At 39.5% G+C, this 25,961-nt stretch overlaps 1 protein-coding gene across 1 annotated transcript in view; it reads right to left on the reverse strand.

The window, feature by feature from the left end:
* Nucleotides 1-25,961, reverse strand: part of CFAP54 (cilia and flagella associated protein 54) — a 294,432-nt gene that overhangs the window by 38,190 nt on the left and 230,281 nt on the right. The window contains exons 62-64 of the mRNA XM_043881586.1: nt 17,312-17,485; nt 15,648-15,712; nt 10,541-10,714 (exon numbers count right to left, since the gene is read on the reverse strand). Of these exons, the coding sequence (XP_043737521.1) occupies nt 10,541-10,714; nt 15,648-15,712; nt 17,312-17,485 (413 nt within the window). The remainder of the gene's footprint in view (nt 1-10,540; nt 10,715-15,647; nt 15,713-17,311; nt 17,486-25,961) is intronic.

Raw genomic sequence — 25,961 nt, forward strand, 5'->3', positions numbered from 1 at the left:
AGATATCACCTCACACCTAAAGGGGCAGCTATCATAAAAAAGACAACAAACAGCAAGTGTTGTGAGGATGTGGAGAAAAGGGAGTTCTGAAGCACTGCTGGTAGAAATGTAAACTGGTACAGCCACTACAGGAAAAAAAAATTTAATTAAAGAGAGATCTACCATAGGATCCAACAATCCCACCTCTGCAAAAAACACTAATTCAAAATTAAATATATATATATATGCCAATGAAAATTATATATTTCTCAGCCATAAAAATACTGAGATCTTGCCATTTGGGACAACATGGATAGACCTAGAGGGTATTATGCTAAGTGAAATAAGTCAGATGGAGAAAGACAAATACGACAAGATTTCATTTATATGTGGAATCTAAAAAACATGATGAAATATAACAAAACAGAAACAGATTCATAGATACAGAGAATAAACTTTTGGTCCTCAGAGGAGAGAGGGGTTGGGGGATGAGTGAAATAGTTGAAGGAAATTAACAGCTACAAACTTTCAGTTACAAAATAAATAAGTCACAGGGATATAATATACAACATAGGAAATATAGTCAATCATATTGTAACAACTTTGTATGGTGACAGATGGTAACTAGACTTTTCATGGTGATTATTTTGTGATGTATAAAAATATGAAATCATTATGCTGAAACTAATATAATATTAGAAATCAATTATACTTCACTTTTTAAAAAAATTGTCTTGTCCTTACAGCCCAGGAACAGTGAAAGAAGAATCTACTTTCCACTTCCATTAGCTCGAGCTGATTTGTAATTTCCTCATCTTGATATCTTAATCACCCAACAAAATGCTTGGCACAGAGTATGTATTCAATAAATGCTTTATTAATTAGTAAGCAGTTAGTTATACACATTTTATGCAGAAATTAATATTCAAAATGAAAAGACCTAGGCTTGCATTCTTATTTTTTGTCACTAATGAGTTGTGACATTGGTTATTTTACCCCTATGGAATTTTGTTTCTCATCTGTAAAATGAGAATGTTGCTTAGGTATTCTAGTTTCCTTTCAGTTCTGATATTTAACTTGGGTGGGACCAAAAGAAATCAGAGGTTACCTGTGAAGCCCACTATATGAATTGGCAATAGAATACTTCTTGGAGAGTGATCATTAGAGTATAAGTGCATTGGTAGCACCAGTTTGGACCAGTGTTTCTCAAACTTGAAAGTGCATACATTTTAGAACGTGCAATTAAAATGTATACTCTGATTCAGTGGGTCTAAAGTGAGGTTCAAGATTCTGCATTTCTAATGAGCTTCCAGGGGTGCTGGTGTTATTGGTTCCTGACCACACTCTGCAAGGACCAGGGACTATCAGATGCCAGTTCCTGCCTCACTTATCCAACTTTTGTCTTCCCCAGTTCCCAGAAGCTGGAGGTAATCTTGGGCCTCATATGCAGGACCGACTCTAGTTAATCACTTAGCCAACAAGTCCGAGAATCTAGAAGACCTCAGGGGAGGTCCTGGGCATCTGTATGATCTTAGTTATAGCACTCCTAACATCCAAGTTAATAACATTGAGCTTCTGCTTTTACGAAGACTTGTTAGTTTTCCCAGGAATCCTAACTCATCCTTTACTATCCAGCTAGGCTTCAGCTTGTCTTGAATGCATAGCCTGTTTGTTTGGGACCCTGAAATAGTGTCTTGCTCTTCTTAGGGGTATAAAAACCTCCAGAAAAGAGCACTAGCTCCATGTTTCTTGTTCCCAGACTTGTTGGGCTTCTGAATAAACTTATCTCCAAGAACTATTTTAGCTCTGTACAAATGTGTGTTTTCACTTGCCAGATGGAGTCTGGCAAGCTTCGCCTGATCAGACTTCTTTAACTTGATCATGCTTGTCTGCCTACCACTTCTGTGGCCTCTGAAAAACAAGCCTTGGGCTGTGCAGCTGCCTTCAACACAATACCCCCTGCAGTCGTTTGCATCCCTCCAACTTAGGTCTCAGCCCAAAAGGAAGGACCAGCCACCGAAGCTTTATTGCCCCTCCCCTGCGCTGCTTGCTCTGGGTTGCATTCCTTAAGCCTGATCAAGTCACAAACATAACTCCAGTCTCGTTCTGAACCTCAAATAGGCATCCTACTGGTTACCCTGGATGCTAAAAATAACAAGAATATGAGGTGTGTTAAAGCTAAAGGCCCTAAAGTGTAATTTTGAGGCAAACTTGGACCATCAAACCTTTGGTCATGGTTCTATCTCCTTAAGGCTAAGCTGTAGTCTTCTGTATAAATCAGTCATTCTTCACAACTCTTTTTAATGCCAGTGTCTGGGAGGTTCATTAGAACGATAGGCTCTGGCAGTCTCTTCAGTAATTGTCCTTAGGAGACACTGAAATGGTTCAAAAGATGTTTTGCTTGTAAAGAAGTTTCAATGAATAACATGTATGGGTCTATTATATTCTACTAAAGGTAATTCTGTTAAATAGGATAGTATAGTTTATAACCCCTATACTTAAGAAGTTAAAGTTTTCCCGTTATCAATTTAAAGTATCATGGCATGGAAATATTTGGCCTTCTGAATTATCTAAAAATTTTATCTCCAAATCCTCAGTCCCCAGACTTCTACTTTTATGTCACTGGCACCTTAGTTCCTACTGGCATTTCTGATTCAGTGTAGTAAATAAACTGAAGTGGATTGAGTAGGTGAATTAAATTATGGTAACTTACACTGTTATTAAATGATCCTTTGAGTCCCTGGAAACCTTCAAGCCCTTAGTCAGATATTAATTTTCATTACCATCCTGCCTAGAGTCTGGACGTGCCTGCATCCAGGATTGTCATCTGAGGATTCAGTGTAACACCATGCCTAGGAGTGCAGACTTAGGGACAGACTCTCCAATTCTGACTGCTTGCCAACTAGTCTTCCTCCATACTGTGTCTCAGTTTCCTCTTTTGTAAAATGCAGCTAATAACAATTCTCAGCCTTTTGGATCCAGGGTTTCTGCATCCATGGATCCAACAACTTGCGAATCAAAAATAGTTTTAAAAATTCTGGACGTTTCAAAAACCAAAATTTGAATTTGCCATGTTCCAGCAACTATCTACATAACATTTACATCATATTAGGTTTTATAAGCAATGGGGAGATGATTTAAAGTATACAGAAGGATGTGCAGAGTGTATGTGCAAATGCTATGCCATTTTATGGGGCTTCCCAGGTGTCACCAGTGGTAAAGAACCTGCTTGCCAATGCAGGAGACATAAGAAGTGTGGGTTTGATCCCTGGGTTGGGAAGATCTCCTGGAAAAGGGCATGGCAACCCACTCCAGTATTCTTATCTGCAGAATCCCAGGGACAGAGGAGCCTGCTGGGGTACCGTCCATAGCGTTGCAAAGAGTCAGACATGACTGAAGCTACTTAGCACACATTTCTGCCATTTTATATAAGGGACTGGACATCTCTGGATTTTGGTGGATATCTGAGGGGCTTCTGAACCAATCCCTTGTGGATACTGAGGGACAACTGTACCTATCCTATAGAGTTGTTGTGAAGTTAACGAAGTAGAATACCTGTATCATCTCGTGGGGTTTCATGAGCTTCACCCAGTTTTTCCAACGTTAAACTCTATACTGAAGGTTTAATATAATGAATAGATGAATGCTCACATATAATATTTAAATCATCAAACAAATGTCAGCATTGTCTTCTGAAAAAATAGACTCTTAGGTTTGAGAACATCTAGCTCTCCCAAATCAGTATTTCCTGATTGTGTAGCTGAGATTTATGGCAGCCACTGCATCTTTTATCATGGCCCAATACATACATACTTATTGTCAAATGTGGAAAAAAATGTCCCTGAACTAAGAAAGGAAAACTGTGTGTTCTGTGTCTTTGCTTGTGGCTTACGAAAATTACTCAAGCAACCTGTTTAAATTAGAATTTGTTAGTTGGTGCTCCACTTCTAATCTCTGTCTGACACCAGTTCATGGGTCCATGCTAATTGTCAGATGTGATTGCTGATGCATGAAACCTTGTTATTCTAATTATCAGTCACAGATGCCGTCTGAGCATTAACTCCCCCAGATCATCCTGCCCTAGACTGATAGGGATGTGATATTTCTGTGGCCTTGTGAAATGAACTTTATGCTTTGTTCCTCATTTTTTGAAACTAACTGTTGGGGTAAACAATCTGTCTCCCAACGATGTCATCCTTCTGTTTCCAAAGCCTTTCTGAGTGGATATCCTCTTTTATCACTCTGTTGGTTCTCTTGTCAGCCAGTAAACAAATTCTTCAGAATGCTGAACGTCGATCTAGAAATGCTCTTTTTAACAGAATCTATCCTGAAACAAATGTTTCAGAAAACACTTCCACTTACTGTATGTAGTGCATTCTGATATTGCCTTCTTATATTTAATTTCTTAAAAAAAATACTACTCGTGACCCACTACATTGACTCCATGACCCATGAGGATTCTTGGAATGGTGATTTGAAAACTACTGCACTAAATTCCCCCAAAAGAGACCACAGATTTTTTATTTTAAAATGCATATGGAATATCTGGCAAGTATTTAACATGGAAAGGGTGGGAAGGTGAGCACTTTCAAAATATGAGAAACAGCTTTAAATGTTTCTGGGAAGTGAGGTGTTAAAGTTTCTCTTTTTCGTACGGGTAGGAGGAATATATAACAGATCCGGAGTTAGCCCTAGGTTGCCAGCCGAGAGAAGCCGAATGGAGGGGCTGTTGGGAGAAGCTGTGCTTGAGAGTAAAGGAAGGGTGGGCTCTGGAGGTTTCACCATCTGACACAGGGCACATGAGTCAAGGAGCAGCAGAAGCTAACAGAGGCACTGCTAGAGGGCACAGCACTCAAGAGCTGGGAACTGCAGGAGCAGTCCATTGCAGGAGGCAAAATAAATAAATAAATAAATAAATAAAGATAAAAAGTGCTGAACAGGGCAAAAATATATGGGAAATCTTTCATGGGAAAGAGCCCGAGGCCCTTCTTAGAGACAGCAGAAATCAAAGGAATGCTATAGTGGAAGGTTCCTCTGCAAAAGGTGATAGTGACCAATTGGCCCATTTTTCAAAGCTTGACCCCTCTTCAAGACTCTCCCAGAACTGGAATCACTGTTCCATCTCCAAAGAGTTCAGGCACTGATACTGAACTGCTCCCGAATACTTGCCCGCCTCTCCTCCTGCCCCCATTAGCCCTATTGCAAATATCTATACACATGTAAGAATACAGACATGGATAAAGATTCAGAATTGGAGATAATAGACATTAAAATGAGTTATGCTTGTGATACAAGTTTTTAACCAGGATTCAGAGAGGAATTAAGTTTGTTCTCCTGTTTGCTATGCACTTCAGTTTTGCTGGTTACTCAGATTTTACTCTCTTTTCTACACAACATTGGCACCTGAAGTATCTCTAGGGAAATATTGCTGGTACACCTTAAAAGGTGTTTTAAAAATGATGCTTACCAAGTGTATTACATGTGTATTCGAAGTTATTAAACTTTAAAATAGTGTAATAATGTTAAAATCACATAATAATAAATAACAACTACTATTTAGGTTACATTTACACAATTAGGGCTTCCTTGGTAGCTCAGATGGTAAAGAACCCGCCTGCCAATGCAGGAGATATAAGAGACACAGGTTCCATCCCTGGGTCAGGAAGATCCCCTGGAGAAGGGAATGGCAACCCACTCCAGTATTCTTGGCGGGAGAATTCCATGGACAGAGGAGCCTGGTGGTCTACAGTCAATGGGATCGCAAAGAGTTAGACACAACTGAGTGACTAACACGTTTACACAGTTATCTCTGGGGTCATGATACAGAAAACTTAACTCATCTACCAAAGGTCACAAAATTACTAAGTATAACAACAGAACTGGGATTCAAAACAGGAGTTTGATCTGCCCCATTCTGAGGGCCCTTCAACCTGTATTCTTAACCACTACACTAACAAAAGCAAAATAAGCAAAAAGAAGACCATTCCTAGTAAAAACTGTGCAAAGACAGCCTCCAAAGTGGTTCATCAAAGAAGTCAGAATATTTTTTTAAAGCAACAGCAATTTGACTCTCAACAGCAACACTGGAAATGAGAAAGTAACATTTTCAATGTACTAAAAGAGAATAATTTCCAAGCTTAAATTCTCTACTCCATAAAAATTTATTTCCTAGATAATGTAAAACAATGATATTTGTCAGGCAAACAAAAATTGAGAGTGTTTGCCTCCAGAAGATGCTCACCAAAAGAAATTTCAAAATATATACTTCAACAGAAAGAAGTGATCCTAAATGGAAAGTCTAAAATGCGAGAGGGAATAGAAAGCAAAGCAAATGTTGAATATATAGAAAATTCTAAAGGAAAATAACTCTTGTATAAAATAAAAAAAATTACCTTGGTTGCTAAAAAGAAAATGTACAATAATATAAGTCATTACAGGAATAAAGACATTATTCATTGACTTTAAAATTGGTAAGTATGTATGTTGTCCTGAGGCGTAACCACTGAAAGCACAGCAAAAGCATAATTTCAAAATTCAGAGAGTAAAAACGAATGAGAAAAATAACCAATCCCCCAAATGAGAGAAAGACAGAAAACTGAGAGAAGTAAAAGTTTAAAATAATATGGCAGATTTCAAAACAAATACAGTAGCATTTATATTAAGTGTGACTGGATTAACTTTGCTAGTCAAAATACAATGTTGTCAGACTGCATTTTAAGATATCCAAGCATATATTTTTATTTAAAAATACAACTAAAACACAAGGACACAAAAGGGTTGAAAGCAAAAGGCTGGAAAAAGAAATTGTGAAAATAATAACCATGAGAAAGTCATTTTCCTCTAGTAATATCAAACAAGGCAGACTTTATGAGGGAAAAGGCATTCTTATGAAAAGGCCAGAAGTCACTTCAAAATGACAAAATACTGAAATCGCCAAGAAGTCACAAACTTGTCAATCTGATTGTACCTAAGAACAAAGCCTCCAATTATATATAACAAAATTTGACAGAACTACAAGAAAAAACCAAAACAACAACAATCTCAGTGACAGAATTAAATGGTAAAATCTCTTGAACACATAGGTTTGAATTGTACAGGTCCTACTTTATGAGAATTTTTTTCAATAAATATGTACTATTATACTATTATACACAACCCATGGTTGGCTGAATCCACAAATGTGGATGTGGAAAGCCAACTGTAAAGTTACACATAGATTTTTCATCTGTGTAGAAGGCCAGCACCCTGACTCCTATGTTGTTCAAGGGTCAACAGTTCTTGATTTAAAAAAGTAAGCCAAACAAAAATAGAAAAGTCAGTAAGGATGCAGAATACCTGAGTAAGACTACACAAACACCTATTGCACATATATCAACACTGCCTCAACAACTGAGGAGAGCACATTCTTTTTAAAAGTAATGGAATATTTACATCAGTAAACATTTCCTGGTGAAAAAGCAAGTTTCAACAAATGTCAATCATATAGAATATTTTTTATTAACACAGAACAAAATAATTGAGGAATAAATAACAAAAGATAACTAGAAAAGCTTCATATAGTTTGTAATTTCAGAAACATATTGAAATGACTTGTAAGTCAAAGAAGAAATCATATTGGAAATTTAAAAAGTTATTTTTTACTGAAAGATAATGACAATACTACAATAAAAATTTTAGGATGAAGCCAAAGCAAAATTTAGAGAGAAACTGATAGCCTTAAATGCATAGATTAAGGAAGGACTAAATACTGAGCTAAACATATATCTCAAGAAGTCAGTTAGGAAAAGAAAATACAGACACACATTAAAAAAAAGTAGAAGAAAGATATATAGGATTAATGAAATAAAATTAATTAATGAGAAATCTCTGCTGACAATAACCAAGAAAAAATGCACAGATAAGCAATATAAAGTGTCAAAAGGGGCACTTCAGCTACAAATACACTGATTGGTTAAAAAGATGAGCATGTGTGCTTAGTCGCTCAGTCGTGTCTGACTCTTTGCAACTCCATGGACTGTAGCCCACCAGACTCCTCTGTCCATGGGATTCTCCAGGCATGAATACTGGAGTGAGTAGCCATTAGCTTTATCCAAAAAAATGAGAGAAATTTTAAATAAAATGGAAAAATTCCTAGAAAAAGCAACTTTAGATAAAACTGACTCAAGAAGAGAGAGAAAACCCCAATGTTCTATAACAGGGGTGATAGTTAAAATACTTAAAACTTGTTTTGACACATGCACTTACCATTAGAACAGATATTAGCCCAACCAGAACTGATACCAGCTCTGAAAACCAGCACGTTGTTAGTACTATTGCTCAAAGACTGCCTCTAACTATGGAGAATTATATCACTAATCTTATATTGTCTCACAACAAAAACATAAATGCTTTACTTTGATAAACTCTTAGCAAATATCTGAGGAAAAGGGTTACTCCAAACTTACAACCCTGGACTGTGTGGATCACAACAAACTGTGGAAAATTCTTAAAGAAATGGGAATACCAGACCACCTTAGCTGCCTCCTGAGAAATCTGTATGCAGGTCAAGAAACAACAATTAGAGTCGGACATGGAACAACAGACTGGTTCCAAATTGGGAAAGGAATACATCAATACATACAATACATCAATATTGTCACCCTGCTTATTTAACTTATATCCAGAGTACATCATGAGAAGTGCCTGGCTGGATGAAGCACAAGCTGGAATCAAGATTGCCGGGAGAAATATCAATAACCTCAGATATGCAGATGACACCACCCTTATGGCAGAAAGCGAAGAACTAAAGAGCCTCTCGATGAAAGTGGAAGAGGAGAGTGAAAAAGTTGGTTTAAAACTCAACATTCAAAAAACTAAAATCATGGCATCTGGCCCCATTACTTCACAGCAAATAGATGGAGAAACAATGGAAACAGTGACAAACTTTATTTTGGGGGGCTCCAAAATCAGATGGTGACTGCAGCCATGAAATTAAAAGACACTTGCTCCTTGGAAGAAAAGCTATGACCCACATAGACAGCATATTAAAAAGCAGAGACATTACTTTACCAACAAAGGTCCATCTAATGAAAACTATGGTTTTTCCAGTAGTCATGTATGGATGTAAGAGTTTGGCTGTAAAGAAAGCCGATTGCCAAAGAACTGACACTTTTGAACTATGGTTTTGGAGAAGACTCTTGAGAGTGCCTTGGACAGCAAGGAGATCCAACCAGTCCATCCTAAAGGAAGTCAGTCCTGAATATTCATTGGAAGGGCTGATGCTGAAGCTGAAACTCCAAAACTTTGGCCACCTATGCAAAGAACTCACTCATTGGAAAAGACTGATTCTGGGAAAGATTGAAGGCAGGAGGAGACGGGGACAACAGAGGATTATATGGTTGGATGGCATTACCAACTCGATGGACATGAGTTTGAGCAAGCTCTGGGAGTTGGTGACGGACAGGGAAGCCTGGCATGCTGCAGTCCATGGGGTAGCAAAGAGTCAGACACAGCTGAACAACTGAACTGAACCAAGCTCAGTGATAAAGAATTCGCCTACCATGCAGGACATGCAAGAGTCTCTGGTTCAGTCCCTGGGTCAGGAAGATCCCCTGGAGAAGGAAATGGCAACCCACTCCAGTTTTCTTGCCTGGAGAATCCCCATAAACAGAGAAGTCTGGCGGGCTACAGTGCACGGGATGGCAAGAGTCAGACACAACGTAACAACTACATCACCACCACAAACTTACACAAACTTCACCATTGAACAGAAAACCATGATTTTATTTATCAGTGAATTTTATGAGCCTAACAAAAGCCTCATACAGAAAATATCTGACAAAGATAGTACAAAAAGGAAAAATTATAGCCCAATATTACTCTTGAGTGAAAGTCACTCAGTTGTGTCCAACTCTTCACGACCACATGGACTATATATACAGTTCATGGAATTCTCCATGCCAGAATACTGGAGTGGGTAGCCTTTCCCTTCTCCACGGGATCTTCCCAACCCAGGGATTGAACCTAGGTCTCCCACATTGCAGGCAGATTCTTTACCAGCTGAACAAGGGAAGCCCCATTTCTCTTGAAAACAGTGGCAAAAATTCATTAGGAAACATTGGCCAACTGGATCCAATAAAATTAATACCTCATGGCCAATTTCAGGAGCACATGGTTGATTTAACATATAAAATCAACTACCATATTAAAAGAGATACGTCATAAAGTCATCTTAATATATACAGTAAAATATTCATGATAAAACTTTCTATCAAAGTGGAAGTAGGAAAAAAATCTCCTTAATGTGATAAAGGATAACTATATGAAAACATTTAATGTCACATATAACGGTGATACACTGAAAAGTTTCTCTTTAAGTTCAGGATAAAGGAAAATGATCAACAGGAAGCAGACATTCTCAAGATTTCTTAGTTACTTGCGCAGTTGTTTTACTAGACAATATAGATTCTAAATTGCTGTACATTTCTGCTTATATGATTAGAGGATATTCTCTACTCTTATAATGGCTCTCTTAAACTTTACATCCAAATTTAAGACTTAGCTTTGTAATCATATTACATACCATAGGTTCTGTTTCCTTTGGAGGTTTTACCAGGGGAGGAATGTACCACTGAAAGCAAAGCTCTTTGTTTAAAGCTTGTGTTGCCACGACTGATGGCACCACATCTCCATACAGTGTGCTGGTAATGGTCTTTAACGAGAAATCAGAGTGCAGAAAAGCATCAGGTACTCCTGTCTGGGGAACAAACAGAAACATTCATTTTATTGCTGGCAATGAATGTATTCAATAGTTAAGACATTCATTCAATTTTCATTCAATAGTGACTATACTGGAAAACTCTGGGAATCATCTCAGCTTGCTTTATGGATGTAGGTCTTAAAACCTCCCCATTACCACAGAGAAGATTCTTCTGTGGAAAAAAAATATACTTCAAAACCCAGCGAACTCAACAAATGTCTTCCACTTTGGTGAATATCCAAGAGTAACGATCTAGAGGGGAAATAACAGTGCTATCACTTCAGTCTCAAGATCATCATAGAGTCTAAGAACATCTACTTTTCCTCTGGCTTATTCATTGGTGTATATATACTAAGGGTTTGGTTACAATTTATCATCTGCTTTACAACAGCATTTTTTTTGGTAGTACCTTATGAAAAATAAGACACAGTTTTTGCTCTAAGAGGTCAAAATTCATTACTTTCATTCTGTCTTTAAATGAATGTGGCTGGTTTGCAAGTTTGGTCTTGGTTAATCTGGGCTCAGCTTATTTGATAGAACTTGGTTGCTGAATCAGGAGTTTTCAAGAAGCACAAATGTGTAGACTGCAATTGGTGATTTCATAAAATATTTACTTAGTTCTTTAAGGTAGCTAAAAACAGTAAAGCATGATTGCGGTCAACAAAAGTAGAGTCTAGCCAGAAAGATAATAATAATGATAATAATATCTCACTTCTAAAAAGGGCCTTCTTCAGTGGAGTGTAAACTATTTTCAAAATTAAATTCTCATTATTTCCAAGATTACAGTGTGGTAACTGGAAAGCAGTTCTTCTACTAAATCTTGACCTCCAAAGGCACTCAAGGTTTGGTGACCACAGGGAACATGTCCGTGACTGTAAAGAAAGGCCTGGTGTTTCCGTAAGACTCTCTACCTTCCATTTCTGAGCCTATTCAAGATGCAACTGAAGACTGTCAATGCAAAGTCTTCAAAATAAAATAAAAAGAGAAATAAATACATTGACCTTTCTGGTTGTCTACTGATAAAAGAAAAAAAATATGTCTTCACTGAAAGGTAATACTAAAGGTGAAAACTATTCTAAAATGTCTAGAGACTATCATAAAAGGATATGATAAGCCAGAATCCTCATTTATTAGCACTAGGATACTAAAAGTATGACCAACATGCACAATAAATAAAATTATTAACTCTATGTCAGGCAGTTTACCAAAAACTCAGATAAATAATTGATTCAGGGAAAAAAATGTTCATTTTTTTTCCTATCTGAGTGCCTTTCAGAGCTTCTGACAACTATTTTAGCAAAGAATTCATATTTAATAACTAGCTAAGTGAAGAAAAATAAAAAGTAAATACTTTCTATGTCAACATATATATAGTGTTTATTCACACAATAGCCTAAGAATAATGAACTGCAATAGAAATCAATATTAATATAAGCATTTAATTTTCTTTTCTCTTTTAAAAAACACAATATCTAACTCCTAATGGGATTAATTACATCAGCTAGTCAATGGGCTATACACTGGGTACTTTTGATACATTTGATTTATTCTTTGAAAGGAATGAAACAACAGACCTACCAGAAGCACTCTTGTTCGTCATGTACTATAAACATCAAATCACTCTGCACTAATCAAATGTCTGACCTCACGCAGTCTGTCACGGGCACGCAGACTAAACATGAATAACTCAGCATTGTGCACCATTTTAATCATGCCCTTCCTGGAATTTTTAATGTGATTTGTTTGGCGTCTTTGTTTTTCCATCATAAAGCTTCAATAGACTTGACGACAGGCAGACTCACAAAGCTGATGAGCATGACATGTATATATGATGGTTCTGGAAATGCATCTACTTCTTTGTGGGGGAGAAACAGGTTTAAGTACAAAATTATGGGAAGGGCTTGATTGAAATGGCCTCCTGAGTGATTAAAGGCTCAGAAATGTTATTATAAAAGTCAGCCAAGCTTGGAGTTTACTTTTTAAAAAATCCAAAAGGTTTTATGCTCATTAGCTGTCTACCCCAGTGAAACGAACACATGATTAGGTGGCTTGCACCTGTCAGGCAAGCGACAGTGATCTCCAGGGCTGATTATTCTGGGAGAGTGTTCCACTAATTATATCAAAATAAAGAGCAAACACGGTGAAACAACCCTTTGATATCATAACTGCATTAGAAATACTGTATGTATTTACACTGTGTTCAAGGTTGTACATTTGGAGCACTATCCTTAGGACCTGGGTAATGATAGGCTGCCCTTAATAATGAAATGCTCAGCAAAGCTCCTTTCAGAACAGTATTTAAGAAATCACATACATTAGTTTCCAAAATCTTATAAAATATTCACACGAATACATCCACTGAAACTATAGTTCTCAGCCCTCTCAATCTCCCTCTTCTATTCCGAAACACCCGAGGTATCTGGGGCACATGGACGGAATCCTCAGGGCAGTCTCAGGTCCGAGGAGGGGTGACTCGGACAGCTGTGTTAGGTGGAAATGATCTGATCCTACTCCACTGGTTCCTGCCAGGTGGAGAGCCAGACATTAACAATGCATCCCAGGCCTTTTCACCTTCTCTCTGCTCCTCTCTCTAGAGAGAGTTACTTGATCAGTGAATTTGAGAAAAAGAATTTTGGAAATGCATAATTCTACTCTTCTTCCAAGCATACTGTTTTCAGGGAGTGAACATCCTCTGCTCCTTCATGCAACAGATTTTAAAGGGGTTTCTGTCCCCTCAGGTTTTAAAGAGACCTGTAATGACCCCCCTCTCCACCAAAACCCATCAGCCCGGACTGGTAGAACTGAACTGTCAACTTTGCTAATCACTACTAGGGAGACCATTTACCAGTAAATATAAACCATATCCTAGAATATCAACGGCATGACTCATAAAGTAAGGTATTTTTTAATCTCAGTATGTCTTACTCTTTTATTTCTCAAATGACTTAGAATCTGGGACAGGAAATAGGGGCACTGAGTTTGGGGCATTCCAATACTTCCAGTATCTAAGAAGTAATCTGAAAAATCCTCCTGTGTGGATTGCAATACACTGCCCTGGGGGCAATAACCCCAGTTGAGACTCACTTAACTGAATCCATAAATATTCCTTAGTGGGTCTTTCCACTGCTTTTTAAAATCACCCTCCTCTCTTGTTCCAAAGAATGATCTTTTTAAAATTTTATTTGTATTTACCCCAAACACAAGGTTGAAAGTGAAAGTGAAAGCGGCTCAGTTGTGTCTGACTCTTTGTGACTCCATGGACTGGAATTCTCCAGGTCAGAATACTGGAGAGGGTAGCCTTTCCCTCTTTCAGGGGATCTTCCCAACCCAGGGATTGAACCCAGGTCTCCTGCACTGCAGGCAGATTCTTTACCAACTGAGCTATCAGGGAAGCCCTAAACATAAGGTTAATATACTCCAGTAGGATAAGATAGCAAAGGTTCCCGTTGGGAACAAGCCACATTTTCAGGCCACTTCTCTGGGACAGTTGACAACAGAAACATCAATGTGTCTGGTATGGGTATAATTGTAAAAATTAAAGGGCTATATGGTGAAATCCAAAGTCAGGATAACTCAAAATAAATCAGTGGGTTTTTTCCCCCTAGGTTTGAAAGAATTCTATGCAAATCACTTGATTTATTCATTTCATAAATACATATTGAAAATTTACACTATGTTCTCTTGGGTTCTCTACTACAATTTCAAAGCAGAACATACAAGGCTTGTCCACAAACATCCTCACTCTCCTGCCCCCATTGTATCTGCTAATGGTGTTACCATGCTCTAGGGATCACAGACAGAGGTTCCAAATGATGGGATAAAACTTTTCTCATTCCCTCTTCTCTTGCCATCCCCATAAAGTCACTAAGGTGTTTTGTTTTCAATTTTACTTAAGCAACATCTTTTATATCCATCTCTTCATTCTCATTCCTCATGATCATAAGCTTGGCTGTTTCATTATCTCTTTCTCGGATAACTTCCTTTCACTTACACTTTGCCCATCAGCCTTACATGCTACTGACAGCAGAACTAACGTTTTGGTTTTCATACTCTTTCTGCTATTAACCTTGCCATGTTTTTCTTAAAGAGCATCTGTGAGGTGCCACCATTTTCCTCCATGCTAACTCTGCCAATCTTTCTCTACCACCACACCAGAGACTATGCCTTATCCACTGCTTTCTCCACCAGTGGAGAGTGTCTGGCATATTGTTAGTATCCAACATATGCTTGTTGAACATACCAAATTTGAAACAAATCTCCATTTTTACTGAAACTCTTTATACTTTTTCAGTATCTTGCAATCTACCCATTTTGGTTGTTTATTTAAAAATTACTATAACTCAAGACCCTAGTAGCTTGCTCAAGACCCTCTTTTACGTCTCTTCAATAGATAACTTAAAAGAGGTTTCCATATTACATATTTTGGGGAAGTCCATCCAACTGAATAACACTTTCCTTCCCCCCACAAAATCTTCAAACTTTTAATTTATTTAAAAACTTGCCGTTTACCCTTAGCATTCTCATGATTGCTAAAAATAAAAGTGAATGCTTTTTATTACACATGTAAAACAAAGGTACAGAAATTGGGTATAGATTGAGAAATTCTCAGTCTAGTTTCCTTATAGGGTATTATATTGAAATTTGTATAACTTCTTGGCAAAATGACTCTGAGAGAAGTTGTGATGTGTAGGAATACAGAAAAGTCTGGGACATTTTGAAGGCTTATAAGAGCAGCAAAACAGAACCTATGAAAACAGAAAACCAGCATGTCTGGTTGGCTTTTCTCTGTGGTAAAAGTTTCCTCAGGTAAAACCTCTGAGGAAACTAAAAACCTTTGTGTCCATATGGAGGTTAATGTGCTTCTTTCAGAAATAAAAGGATGATTAAGTCTTCCAAAAAACATATAATTATATAATGTTTTAAACATTACCTTGCTTGCTGAATCATATAAGACATTTTCTAGAACAGGTGGATTTTCCATGACTTGAAATAGTTCTTTTGGAAATTCATCAATACAAGAAGAAGAATATAGCTGTAAGAATCTTTTAAGGAAAAAATGCATTTCTTTTTGGCGCAAAATCAATCCAGAGTTAAAAAGAGAAGTGAGAAGAGTGTCATCTGGCAAAGACATCCCAGATCCTGGCTTCAGAGATGCTTAAAGGAAAAACAAAAACTACTATAGGATCATGTTAGATAACAGAATGGTCTCAATATTGCTGTCCTTTGCTTGCTAATCTCATTCCTGCACGTTCCCACCTCACCCAGTGGCTGCCCATAACCTTCCTCCATTTTTCAAGCTTATACTCTAACAGAATTGCTTCTGGTCACAGGAGGGAAAGAACACCTCAGAACCCTGGGATCCTACTTCTGGCTTCAAGCTTAACAAAGCAAAACATTCAATCTTGCTGTCTTCTCTTTGGATCCCCCAAAAAAAATCTTAAAGCAAAAATTCAGGTTCAGGTAATTTATCTGAAAACTGATCTCAAGTGAGAGAATGGGAAACGTGTGACAGAAAAGAAAAGAGTCAACGACAGTGAGTTAGGAAAGGGCTCCAGCCATGGACGAGGAGAGCTCAGTTCTGCTGAGGACCTCCTAAGGAAAAACACGGGAAGCTGTTCCATCAGGGGGCTGGCCTGCTGGAGTATCTATCAACTAGCTCCCTCCCTCAGCAGTTGCAGGTTACTCCTGAATGCGTGCAGCCCCTGGTGCTTCCAGGCTATCCTGCCTATATGCTGGGCCTCGGTCACTTCTAAGAAAGCCCAGAGCAGAAAGAAGCAAAATGTGCATGATTGACACGGGAGATACCAGCAGGTGAATCCAGCGGGAGCTGAATTGATAACAGGAGGGCATCACCGGGGCCCACCGTGCTGGATTATACCCACTTCCTTCGCTACTGAACTGGCCCTATCACGATGCAGCTTTTACCCACCACCTTTCCCAGTGCTGGCCTCTCCCGTCACTAACTCTGATGACCAGGCTGAGCTGCTCGGGGACTTGGCCTCTTTGCCCCGCTGATTTCCCCATCACTGGGTGCTGCCTTAGTCAAGCTGTCTTTGTTGTTTGCCCTCATAAGCAACACTGGCTCGCCAATTTCATGGGCACAGATAAACACATCGTCGCAAAATCACAAGAGGAGAGACTGTGACATAGATTATAACAGTTTTTTTGGCTATTCTTTAGACAGCATCAATGATTTTAAAATAAAAACAACAACAAACAAAACTCAAAACTTCATAGAGTTAAATATCCTGTCTTTCTCTTTAAATACTAGATATTCTCTCCTTAACGCCAAAGATTTCACCTTGTTCATTTTATAAGCTGTTACATTAGGGTCATTCTGATTCTTAACTGTTTTGAGACACACGGTACTTCAGTAATCTTGGCGAAAGTCTCTGGATGCCTTCTTCTAAGGATGTCTTAAAATACATCGAAATACTGTTCTTTTCAAAGGTCCCTGTATATCAGACGAAGAACCCCTGAAATTTCCATCTTCTGATGAGAGTTCACTCAGAAAGACGTCAAACATATTTTATAGTTCTAAGTAAGAAACATGACTTAATAACTGGAAAGGAATATGTTCTTTCAAAGGCCTACCTAGCAATTTGCTCATATTATTAATTCTTTGTAGGTGAATATAGTAGCGCAGCAGAAGAATCCATGTAATATCCACTTTAATTGGGTTTTTTTTCTGAGAATCTACATCCTCATATACCTCTTCACTAAGGTAAGAAAATGTACAGCCACTCTGGAAGACAACTTGGTAGTTATCTGAAAGTAAAAAAAAAAAATTAGAATACAAATATTATGTTTTCCTTGAAAAATAACCATATGTGAAAAAAGAAAAGCACAATTTATAAAGGAAATATTAACACTTAGGATTGCATTCAATTAAAAAAAATTTGTATCACAAAAGACACCAATCATAAATAACAAACCATGGACTGAGAAAACATGTTTAAAACACCAGATAAGTTATCTTCTCTCTACTATGTAATCAATAAGAAAAAGTCAGATAGTCCAACAGAAACATGGGCAAAGAATTTCAACAGGCAACTTGTAGAAAAGGAAAACCAAATGGCCAAAATTTTTAGCATCATTAAAAATCAGATAAATTAAGATGAAATACCATTTCACATTCCTCAGCAATTAACAGAAACTAAAATCTGAAAGCAATAAATGTGAAGATACCATAATTCTCATATACGATTTGTGACAGCAAATTCCTGGGCAGAGGCTAACAGAATTTTAAATGCAGACACTCAGATACATGTACCAGGAGTCCCGCATAATATATTCATGGCAGCATTGTGTTACAAAAAAAAAAAAAGGAAACTTGAACAAATAGAAGCATTAATTTGACGGCACTAATGAGAATTAATTCAGAGAAGGCAAAGGCATCCCACTTCAGTATTCTGGCCTGGAAAATCCCATGGACGGAGGAGCCTGGTAGGCTGGAGTCCATGGGGTCGCGAAGAGTTGGACACGACTGAGCGACTTCACTTTCACTTTTCACTTTCATGCATTGGAGAAGGCAATGGCACCCCACTCCAGTGTTCTTGCCTGGAGAATCCCGGGGACGGGGGAGTCTGGTGGGCAGCCGTCTATGGGGTCGCACAGAGTCGGACACGACTGAAGCTACTTGGCAGCAGCAACAATGAGAATTAATTAGATCTATAAGGAGAAACTCTAGTCCATGGGCCAAATTAGGTCAATGCATGTTTATGTATGACCCATAAGCTAAGAATGGTTTTTATATTTTTAAGTGTTTGAAAAAATTAATATTTTGTGATATGTGAAAGTTATATGAAAATCAAATGTCAGTGTCCTTAAGAATGGAATACAGCCATGCTCATTTACATTTTGTCTATGGTTTCTTCACAGTAACACAGCAAAGCTGAATACTTGCAACAGAGAGCACAAAACATAAAATATTACTATCTGGCCCTTTACAGAAGACATGTGCTAACCTAGATTTTGCTCATGAAGGATAAAGTGAGGAAAAATATCTAAAGATAGTTAAGTAATACAGAGCTATCAATAGCCTCCGTACACAAAAACAACAACCAATAGAAAGCGAATGAAAAAATTTTGCAATACTACTAATAAGATAAAACATCTTATCTGAGAAATAAGTCTAACAAGAATCATATAAGATCTACTTAAAGAAAATGTTAAAACACTCCTAAGAGACTGATTTTTTAAAAAAAAAAAAAGGCATGAAAATGAACTAAAAATATAAGACATACAATATTCTTGGTTAAGATGACTCAAAAGAATAAAAACATGTTATTTCTAAGCTAAAATATAAAGGTAATACAACTTCAATAAAATTATGAGAGAACTTTCTCAAACTAGACAAGTTGTTTCCAAAGTAGAAAAAATAGCCATAAAAGAAATACAATTTTTACAAGAAAGAGTAATAAGTGAGGATTTATTCTAATAGATACTAAATATATTATAAGGCTATAATAATTAAAATAGTTTGGTACTGAATCCTGAATAGACAGATCAGTAGAAATTAGTAAGAAGTACAGAAATAGGATAGCCATTTGGAAAAACTAAAATTGTATCCACTTGTAATTTTTTACATATTACAAATAGACTTCCATAAACTAGTAAAAGGGTCCATGCCTTTTCCTTAAATACTTGTAGAAGCTCTTTATTGGGCTTCCCAAGTGGCTCAGTGGTAAAGAATCCACCTGCAATGTAGGAGAGAGGAGTTTGATCCTGGGGTCAGGAAGAGCCCCTGGAGGAGGAAATGGCAACCCACTCCAATATTCTTGCCTGGAGGATCCTATGGAGGGAGCTTGGTGGCTACAGTCCACGGGGTCGCAAAGAGTCAGACACGACTGAATGACTAAGCACCCCCCCACACACACAGAAGCTCTTTATTATAGAAACAAACCCTTTAACTGTGATAGTATTTGCAAATATATCTTTTCAATTATCAGGTGTTATTTAACCCTCTTTATGGTAATTGTGTGCCATGAAGAAATTTTCATTTCTAAGTAGTATAAATTATTAACCTTTTCCTTGATAACTTTTGGATTTATGCCATAGTTATGTCTTGACCATAATCTGAGACTATAAGTAAGTAAGGAGACATTCTCCCTAAATGCCTCCAGAGGAAAGTAGCCTGCTGACACCTTAATTTTAGCCCAATAAGGCCTATGTTGGGCTTCAGAACACCAGAACTGTAAGATAATACATTGTGTTGCTTTAAGCCACTGAATTTGTGGCTATTTGTTATAGCAGGCATAGGATATTGGTATGGTACTAGTGGTTCCCTGGTAGGTCAGTTGGTAAAGTTGCAATGCAGGAGACCCCATGGTTCGATTCCTGGGTTGAGAATATCCCCTACAGGAAGGCCTGACAATCCACTGCAGTCTTCTTGCCTGGAGAATCCCAGGGACAGAGGAGCCTGGTGGGCTACAGTCCAAAGAGTTGCCAAGAGTTGGACACAACTGAAGCAGCCTAGCACACACACGTGCATTCTGACAACGCTGTTTCCCTCCGGGGAAGAGCACCGAGTCACTTACAGAGAAGATGGAAGGGAGACAGTCTCTCCATACCCATCTATGAATTTTGAACCGTGACTCTTGAGAATAAATTACCTGTGCAAAAAACTGGGCTAAATTAAAAGCAAAAAAGAACCTCTACGTTTATGTGGCCAATGTTATGTAGTCTTTAATGTCACAGAGAAAAAATAAGACCAGTTTAGTTTTTGTTCTTTTGTAGAAAGTCTGCTTTTTCTGTTTACAATTATTTTGTCTTTACAATCCAAAAATGAGGCCAAAATTTGTCCATGTATTATCTGTGCTATTTGTAAGTTTATCTTTAGAAGAATATTTTGGAGGGAGAGTCCCTTATACCCTGCATTTAGAAGCACCCCTTTGCAATGGTTTCCACCACCTCCAGCCAGGACTGCCTGGTTACACTGATTTGGGGCCTCTGCTTCACTGAGGATAATTCTCGTCGTACCCTCATTGCCTGAATTGGTGCAGCACGTGAGCACACACATGCATGCAAGTACATGATCAGTGCTGCTGGCACGAATAACGTACCTCCATTCTCACCTGTAGGTGGTATAATTATTTGGGATTTGAAGATATAGTGTGTCCTTGTAGCTCCCCACCGGTATGGGAAATTGTGTCTCAGAGGAATAGAAAATAGGATAGCAGTAGAGGAATGACATCCCAGTTTTTAGTTGGCATTGACTCATATCTCTGAGCCAGGGACAAGGCAGAGCAGGAAAGACAAATTGCATTTTTTCCAGGATGGAAGGTTTTCTCCGTCTCAAGAGGCAAAGCATGTATTAATACTAAGGATCAGTTGATTCTTGGTTCTGCTCCATAGATCTCTCTTTATGTTCTGACAGTAGGTTCATCAACATTCATTTTTGGCATGACACATATTTATATTTTTCTGTATATCAAGTGTATTTAGTTGTGAGAGGCTGCATCCAGAACTACTGACCCTGAATGTCACTTTTAATTCAAAACATATTACAGAATTTAATAATTTTTAATCCTAGCAGAATTTTTTATTAAGGCCGCAAGAAAATCAAGACAGAAAGATGGAATGTATTTGAATATAACGGGGCCCCAAGTAGATACTGAGTAAGTGTTTTTTGCATTCAATCTAAATACGGTCCCATGTTGGCAGTGGGCATCATTTCAGGGTCTGTATTCCTACAAGACAACGTAAAAGGAACCTCAGTAAATTGGGCCGGCTGCACCTCTCAACTCTCTCACTGTTCTATAGACATCATACAATTGCTCTCTGGTTCTGGCAAGATGATCTTTATTCCATCCTCCACACATGATTGGTCTACTCTGTCACCATGCTTCTCTGATTGTCAATTGCTCGGAGTGCTGAGAAAATAAGCTTCCCTTCTACCTGGTATCCATGCCTCTAGTCCATTTGTATCTGCCTCACATGTACTTCTTCCAGGAAAAAAAAAAGTTCCTAAAAAACTCAAATGCCTACCCAGCCTGTGTCCAGCTTTAGCTTAAAATATGGTCCTCTTAAAAAATGCATGTATATCATTTCCGAGTGGTTGCTAAAGACTAGAAGTTTATGGGCAGCAAGACCTACTCCTTAGTGTGATCTTGACTTCTCCCTACTTCCCTCTGGACAGAAATAGCTATATAGTGCTCTAACTCAATAACAATGAATATCCTTTACCACATCGTGTGCAGATCAATGCTAGTGAAGGTAAGATGAGTGAAGAGGTTTTCTCCTGGATGCTAACGTATGCTAACACAAGGAAAGTCAAGCAATTTTTATTTGTTGTTGTTGCCCTTTAGCAATTCATTATAATATGAACCTCACTGCCCTCTGGGTATTTGAAGCAATCAGTTGGGGATTCAATATTTCCTTCCAAGCCAAATACTGAAGTGAGGGAAATTCTAACAGTAATTTATGATCAAACTGCTAGAAGAATACTGGAGAGCAAAATTATTATTCACAAGTCAAAATACAAAATGAGTTGGGCTTAAAAAATTTGGTCTGAAATTTCAGGGCTTCCCTGGTGGTCCAGTGGTTAAGAGTCCACCTTGCAATGCAAGGGGCATCCGTTTGATCCCTGGTCGGGGAAGACTCCACATGCTGCCGAGCAACTAAGCTCGCACACAACTACTGAACCCACACTCTGCAACCACTGAAGCCCGTGCACCTGGAGCCGGCGCTCTGCAATAAGAGAAGCCGCTGCAACAAGAAATCCACATACCACACTGAAGAGTGAGCCCCTGCTTGCTGCATAGAGAAAGCCCTTGTGCAGCAACGAAGACCCACCATAGCCAAAAAATAATTTAAAAAGAAAAACAAGTTTTTAAAAATCAGGTCATTTCAAATTAGTATCTTTGTACAATAGTAAAGGAGTGTTAATGGGTACAAAATGGAAACTGAAAATTGGAAGATGCTACAAAAACCACTGAAACAGAAAAGCATAAATTCCAGCATTAGGCACAGTTGTGATGAAGACTATTAGCCTAATTGGATCAACTAGGATCGTCTGGTTAGGAGATGCCATTCCCCACTGTGTGTGCCCATGTGTGACCCCTAACTGATCACGGCGGCACTTCTTCCAGTCCTGCCACGCAGCAGTTCAGAATTCTTCTTAGGTGGCTGCCAGCCGAGATCCAACCAGTGCATCCTAAAGGAAATCAGTGCTGAATGTTCATTGGAAGGACTTATGCTGAAGCTGAAGCTCCAATACTTTGGCCACCTGATGCAAAGAACTGACTCATTGGAAAAGACCCTGATGCTGGGAAAGATTGAAGGCGGGAGGAGAAGGGGATATCAGAGGATGAGATGGCTGGATGGCATCACTGACTCAATGGACATGAGTTTGAGTAACCTCCAGGAGATGGTGATGGACAGGGAGGCCTGGTGTGCTGCAGTCCATGGGGTCACAAAGAGTCGGACACAACTGAACAACTGAACTGAACTGAGCCATAGTGTGGGTTATGTGTGTGTACACTCAGTCATTCAGTAGTGTCTAACTCTTTGAGACGCCACGGACTGTAGCCTGCCAGGCTCCTCTGTCCCTGGGATTCTCCAGGCAATACTGGAGTGGGTTGCCATGCCCTCCTCCAGGGGATCTTCTCAACCCCGGGATCAAACCCGTGTCTCCTATGTCTCCTGCACTGGTAGGCAGATCCTTTACCAGCAGCGCCACCTGGAAGCCCAGTAGCTTGGATTATCATCCCACAAACATGCACACCCCTCTTCCTTCCTCTGCAGGCAGAGTCTAATTCCATGCCTCACTGACACGGGACGTGGCCCTAGGACTTGTTGTGACTAATGGGATGTAACCTAAGAGAGGTCTTGGGTGTGCTTCTGTGCTTGGGCTTGGGCTTGGGCTCTGGTTTGTCCCCTGAGAAGAGCAGCCCCCAAGCAGTCACTGCCTCTTGACCCTGGGTCTCGTAACAAATGTATGTGAAGTGCACCGGAACTTGGCCTGCAGCCTGACACAGGACACAGGAGACGAGTAAAAGAAAGAAGTCACGGTGTTCTTCCACTGAGTTTTAGGGTCGTTGGGTATACACTGCAATTTTGGCAATAACTGATCAACACAGAATTTCAGATGTAACTTATTTGTTATCTCTGTCCTAAAAACTTAAAGCGTGAGAAAACAGAGCAGGATAAAGTAGACCAGATCTATCTGAGGAATAACGGGCCACTGTGAAAAAGAAATAGCCATGTTGGTAGTTGGAATCACAGTCTTAAAATTCAGATTTCAGTCTTCTTCATAAATAAATCTAATTCACTCAGTCTACAGATTAAGGACAATGAGGCTGAAAGAAATTCAATGGTTTGACAGGATCAGAGTGTTAGCTGAAACCTCTTCATTATTAATACTGCATTCCCTTTGTGGTAAAACAATAATGTATGTTTCTCAGAGGACTGCTTTCCTGCGTTCTGAAGCAGGAAAAACTGAGTGGCCATGCAGGGTCAAGAGAAAAAAGCAGTGACCAACCCCTGCTGCCATACTGCCCAGCTTTGTCCCCCGAGAGCCTACCTTTGGGGTCCCTAAGGAAAACCATGCACCCTGTCTGAGATCCAGGTCATGGACCAGAAGGCTGACAAAGCAAAATCCCACCAGGCAATAAAAATAAGAAGACAACACCTCAGCATTAAAAAAATCCATCTGATGGTTTAACCTCAGAGCAAACCATTTTAGTTTGGAAAATAGTCTGGGCCACCTATTCTTCAGAAGAGAGCCAAAGAAGGAGATGATTTCAGACACAAACTCTTCAGCTAAGGTTGACTCAACCCTTCAGCAGTAAGTTCCAGCCTACCAGAGTGATTTCAGAGGCTTTAGGAAGACTACCTAATCAGGTTACCCCATCAAGTTAAAGTTAACACTTTTCTTCCCCTTTGGCTCAATGCTCACCCAATGTCAAGCAAAATCTACTGTTGTTACTAAAATATCCTTCTGGAAGTAAAATTTCAGCATCTTGCTTCTTAGAACCTATCCTAGTGCTTAGCACAAAAGAGCACTCAATATTTTTTGAATGAATGAATGGGCAAAAACATAAAGTGACTGTTCAATATTTATGTTATTGCTGGTGTGACTTACAGATTTATACTATAGTTTATTGTAACCAACAGCAGAGTTACAAATTTTAAAAAAATATAGTAAGGTTAAATTTAAATTCCACTAACTTTTCATTCATTCATTTAACAAATATTAATATCAATCCTTGCTAGGTATAAGTAACATATGATTTTCTGTAGTATGTGCTCATGCTCCTTCATGTCCGATTCTTTGCAACCCCATGGACTGTAGCACACGAGGCTTCCCTGTCTATCACTGACTCCCAGAGCTTGCTCAAACTCACGTTGATCAAGTCAGTGATACCATCCAACCATCTCATGGAGATGGCCCATCAAGAAGATGGTCCCAGGGGGAGGAGCCAAGATGGCGGAGGAGTAGGACGGGGAGACCACTTTCTCTCCTACAAATTCATCAAAAGAATAACTGAATGCAGAGCAAACTTCACAAAACAACTTCTGATCGCTAGCTGAGGTCATCAGGCGCCCAGAAAAGCAGACCATTGTCTTCGAAAGGAGGTAGGACAAAATATAAAAGATAAAAAGTGAGACAAAAGAGCTAAGGACGGAGACCCGTCCCGGGAAGGGAGTCTTAGGCGGTCTTGCTTGGGCTAGGGTCCGGGCCTGAGTGCCCTGAGGACAATCGGAGGGAGCCTCTGTGAGGTGCCAACTTGAACTGTGGGAGACCAAAAGAGAGAGAGAAAATTAACCGGCCGGAACACACTGCCGGCCGTTCGCAGAACAAAGGGACGGGGAAAGTCCCGAGAAGAGCTCGCAGGCTGCGGACCGGCCCAGCCCCGCCGGAGGCAGGAGGCAGGGGGGAGGGGAAGGTCGCGGCGAGACACAGGGCGCAGGCACCCGACCGGCGCGGGCGGGGACTGGGGCTGGGGACGCAGAGGGCGGAAGGCGCGCGCACCCGACTGGCGCCAGCGGAAACTGAGACTGGGTCCGCGGACGGGAGGGGGCGCGCCACACCTGGGGAGAGTGCGCCCACCAAGCCCCTGGCTGCCTGGACCGCTCTGACGGGGAAGGCACTGAGAGCAGGAGCAGCTTTTCCTTCCGCGCTTTTGTGTAACACCCGAGGGCTGGAACCTCGCGCAGCGCGGGGCGCGCTCCATATAGAACAGCCGGGAGCCTGAGCAGCGCAGACGGAGAAAGCAGCGTCAGCCCCTCCCGGCAGCGC

The sequence above is a fragment of the Cervus elaphus genome, chromosome 22 (assembly GCF_910594005.1).
Source record: "Cervus elaphus chromosome 22, mCerEla1.1, whole genome shotgun sequence".
In the NCBI taxonomy this organism is placed as follows: domain Eukaryota; kingdom Metazoa; phylum Chordata; class Mammalia; order Artiodactyla; family Cervidae; genus Cervus; species Cervus elaphus.